Source organism: Pan paniscus, chromosome 11 (genome assembly GCF_029289425.2).
Source record: "Pan paniscus chromosome 11, NHGRI_mPanPan1-v2.0_pri, whole genome shotgun sequence".
Taxonomy (NCBI): domain Eukaryota; kingdom Metazoa; phylum Chordata; class Mammalia; order Primates; family Hominidae; genus Pan; species Pan paniscus.
Genome location: NC_073260.2, coordinates 31,577,701 through 31,581,307, shown reverse-complemented (window position 1 = coordinate 31,581,307; position 3,607 = coordinate 31,577,701). Strand labels below are relative to the sequence as shown.

At 42.5% G+C, this 3,607-nt stretch overlaps 1 protein-coding gene across 1 annotated transcript; it reads right to left on the bottom strand.

The window, feature by feature from the left end:
• Positions 1-3,050: 3,050 nt before the first annotated feature.
• Positions 3,051-3,371, bottom strand: LOC106635129 (large ribosomal subunit protein eL42-like). Its single transcript, XM_014346230.1, has one exon. The coding sequence runs from the start codon at positions 3,369-3,371 to the stop codon at positions 3,051-3,053; it is 321 nt and encodes a 106-aa protein (XP_014201716.1).
• Positions 3,372-3,607: the final 236 nt, after the last annotated feature.

Sequence of the window (3,607 nt, the reverse complement as noted above, 5' to 3'; positions counted from 1 at the left end):
GGGCAACACGGCAAAACCCATTTCTACAAAAAATTGCTGGGAGTGGTAGTATGCATCTGTAGTTTCAGTTACTTGGGAGGCTGAAGTGAAAGGATTGCTTGAGCCTGGGAGGTGGAGGTTGCAATGAGCTAAGATAGCACTACTGTACTCCAGCCTGGATGACAGGGTGAGAACTTATTTAAAAAAATAAATAAATAAAACATAACAAAAACAACTCTTATTTGTCTCCCGGCAGGGGAGAAAGATGGCAGCAACTTTTATTCTGTTTTATTAAACAGCTATGTTGAGATAGACTTCACATACTATAAATTCTACCCTGTGAAAGTGTATAATTCAGAGGTTTTTAGTATATCACAAAGTTGTGCAACCATTACCACTACCTGATTCCAGATCAATTTCAAATGGATATCTAATTTGTTAGGAGTGACAAGGTCACCGAAGACAAATAAATGGGGTGAGGTGACAACATTGCTAGTTTACCTGCAGTGATCAAGAGAAGACTTGCCAGATACGGTGATATTGGAGCAGAAACCTGCATGCAGTGAGGGAGTGAGACCTGGATATCTGGGGAAAGAATGGTCCTTGGAGAAAACAGTGCCAGATCCCGAGGCAGGAGCACATCCAGTGTTCAGGGAAGAGTAAAGAGATCAGTGAGAGGCTGGGTGTGTGGTTCACGCCTGTAATTCCAGTACTTTTGGAGGTTGAGGTGGGTGGATCTCTTGAGTCCAGGAGTTCGAGACCAGCCTGGGCAACATGGCAAAACCCTGTCTCTACCAAAAACATGAAAAATTATCCAGGCATGATGGTGCCTGCCTGTGGTCCCAGCTACTCAAGAGGCTGAAGTAGAAGAATCACCTGAGCCCAGGAGGCTGTGAATTTGCAGTAAGCAGAGATGGTGCCACTGCACTCCAGCCTGGAAGACAGAGTGAGGCCCTCTCTCAAAAATAAAAACAAACAAAAAGATCAGTGAGAAGAGTCAAGGGCCCAGGAAGGGAGATGGTCCTATCCGAGTGTTATAAGGGATCATGTGTTGAAGCACTTGGTACAAGGCCCGGTACACGGTACATGAAAGGTGTGATTATTATTGCTGTTCTCATCTTAAGGACACCAGGCACTTTGCTTCCTGAGCACCAAGGCTCTGTTTCACCTTTGCATGCCCCTGCAGACAAGACCAATGATGTGGCCTTAATGAGAAAAGTCATTAAACATCCATTGAGTGGAAGAAGTTTCTTTAGTCTTTAATAACCTTTGTTTGCTCTAGGAATGAGCAGAAATATACATGCTCAGATGGACTGATAAACCACAAAGTCCAATTTTAACTCTTCCTACCAACGGGGCATTATTTTCTCGAAGGCTTTAAAAATTTCTATTTCCTTGAGAGGCAGGGTGGGATGAAGATTTTTTTCTTTTTTTCTTGGCTCCTTGTTGAAGGCAGCTCTGTGATGGGGTTTCTTTATAGTTGGGCAAGGGGCTGTCTGGGTCAAAGTGACAGCCAACGTGTGCTGCTATTACAACACATTACACAAATAGCTCTACATAATTGCTACCATCCATCAATTTGGGGAGATCCGTGGTGAGAGACGCTGCCAGTTTCTTGGAATGAAAACTAAAGCTCCAAATAGCCCATACAGTCACACTCACTAATCAATGCCAGTTTTTCTAAGGGAGGGTAAAATTGGTCTAGTCACCAATTCAGCCTTGAAAAGGATTCCCTTGTGTGTCCTTCATGTGGATTTGCAAGCCTGTTTCCTCAATGCTGTCTTTACATTTTTTTTCCTTGAATCTCTCCCAAACTCTTTTTATCATAGTATTTTTTGCTCTGCATTTTCCTATGTTGCAGGCTGAAGTCTTTGTTGAGCTGGCTAAGGATGATTAGCTTTCTGATGGGTGTAGGTTACTCTAACCACCGTGGGCAGCAGGACAGAACGTCTCAGCTCCATGTGCAGTTGGGAGTTCTCATTGACCAGCTTCTCTGTCTGCATGGGTTGAGTTAACCTGATTATTTCTCAATTTCTATTTCATTCTGGATTGGAAAAAGAGTAACCATGAGTTACAAAAACAAACAAGTGGGGAAAAAAAAACATGTTAGAGGTACAGCATTCCAAATTGTGAAATCTCTCAATAGTCACATCTTGCTCTTCAACTCAGTCATTCTAAGACACTGGGCCGTAAGCACTGTGCAGCAGGCAGGGCTGTATAGGGCAGGGCTAATGGCAGTGTATCTGACATGAAGAGGCAGAATAATCTTATTGAATTGATGCTGAAGTCACATTCTTGTTGATCGAAAATACAATTAAACAGAAAATTCCCGCAAATAAGGCCCTTTTGAGCAGCGCTATATATGGTCAACAGCTTGCCTTGTAATAACTCCGAGGGACTCTACAAACTCGTGGAATGTGAGAACCTTGTTTAGTTCCCCTGAGAATGGGCCATACGGTCTCTTTAGCAGTGGTAATGGTGGAGGGTGTATGTGTTCCACAGATCCATGTTACAGACACGGCCGACAACTTTCCACTCCCAGCACATAGTCTGGTTTTCCTTCTCCATGAGAAGTGGTCTCCCTTGATACGAAAAGCCCTCTTCCATCAGAATGCCCCTTGAGGCATGAGCCCCTATCAAAGGATGAGATGGGGGAGCCTATGAGGTTCCTTTGGCTTCGTGTTCCATGCTCTATCTGGATCCTCTAGTAATGTTCGTCTGAATGAATCCTCCATGTTCTCCAGAATGGTATAGCCTATTATTATACTAGCCGGAATTATTTTTTGTGTGTGGATAATCAATAGGAAATAAAAGAATTCAAGGGTGATTTGGTGTTTGCAGAAATCCTTAGAAGTTCTTTAAGGGGAAAAAAAAGTAAGTCTTGCTTAAAACCCTCAAGCCAAGGGACATGGTTCTTTTTCATGGATAATTGCTACTGAGAAAAATGCAATAAAACATGTCATTCTTTCCGGTCAATAGACACTAGACATTTAAATTTTCTGTTTTTGTTTTTTTGAAGTGAACATACACTCAAAGTTTTATTGTCTTCATCATAAAACAAAAGATGACACTTAGAACTGGATCGCTTGGCCCTTTGTCTTTGTACCTCCTCCCAGTTCAAAATCCTTGTATCTCTTAATGGCCAGCACTTTTGTAGATCTGCAGTTGGGCTCAATGCACTCAAGCCTCAGCACAATCTTCTTTGTAGTTTTAGCATTTTTCCTGAAAATGGGCTCAGTCTGCCCACAATAGCCACTTGGCTTCCTATTATAGCACTTCTTTCCCTGGGCATACAGAGAATCTTTGCCCATGTCATTCTGTGTCACTTTGTGGGACTGGTGCTTGACACACTTGTTACAGAAAGTCCGGTGGGTTTTAGGAACATTCACCATATTTGCGGGAGTGCTGTGGGCACAGAAGTGCATTTAAATTTTCTTGGGCAAAACAGGATCAAAAAAAGGTAGTTTCAACTTTTCTGGGTGCTGGCGTAGTTAAAGAGATGGTCAGGTAATTAACTCTCCCCTCCTGGCAGGCAGCATATAATAATAGCAGTATAATAATGAGAAAGAGAGTATGTTATATTTGAGTAGCACTCTATACTCTGAAACTGCATTCACCTGCATTTTCA

Bases quoted from the DNA above. Each gene is read 5' to 3' on its own strand.
- LOC106635129 (XM_014346230.1), bottom strand. From the start codon at position 3,371: ATGGTGAATGTTCCTAAAACCCACCGGACTTTCTGTAACAAGTGTGTC.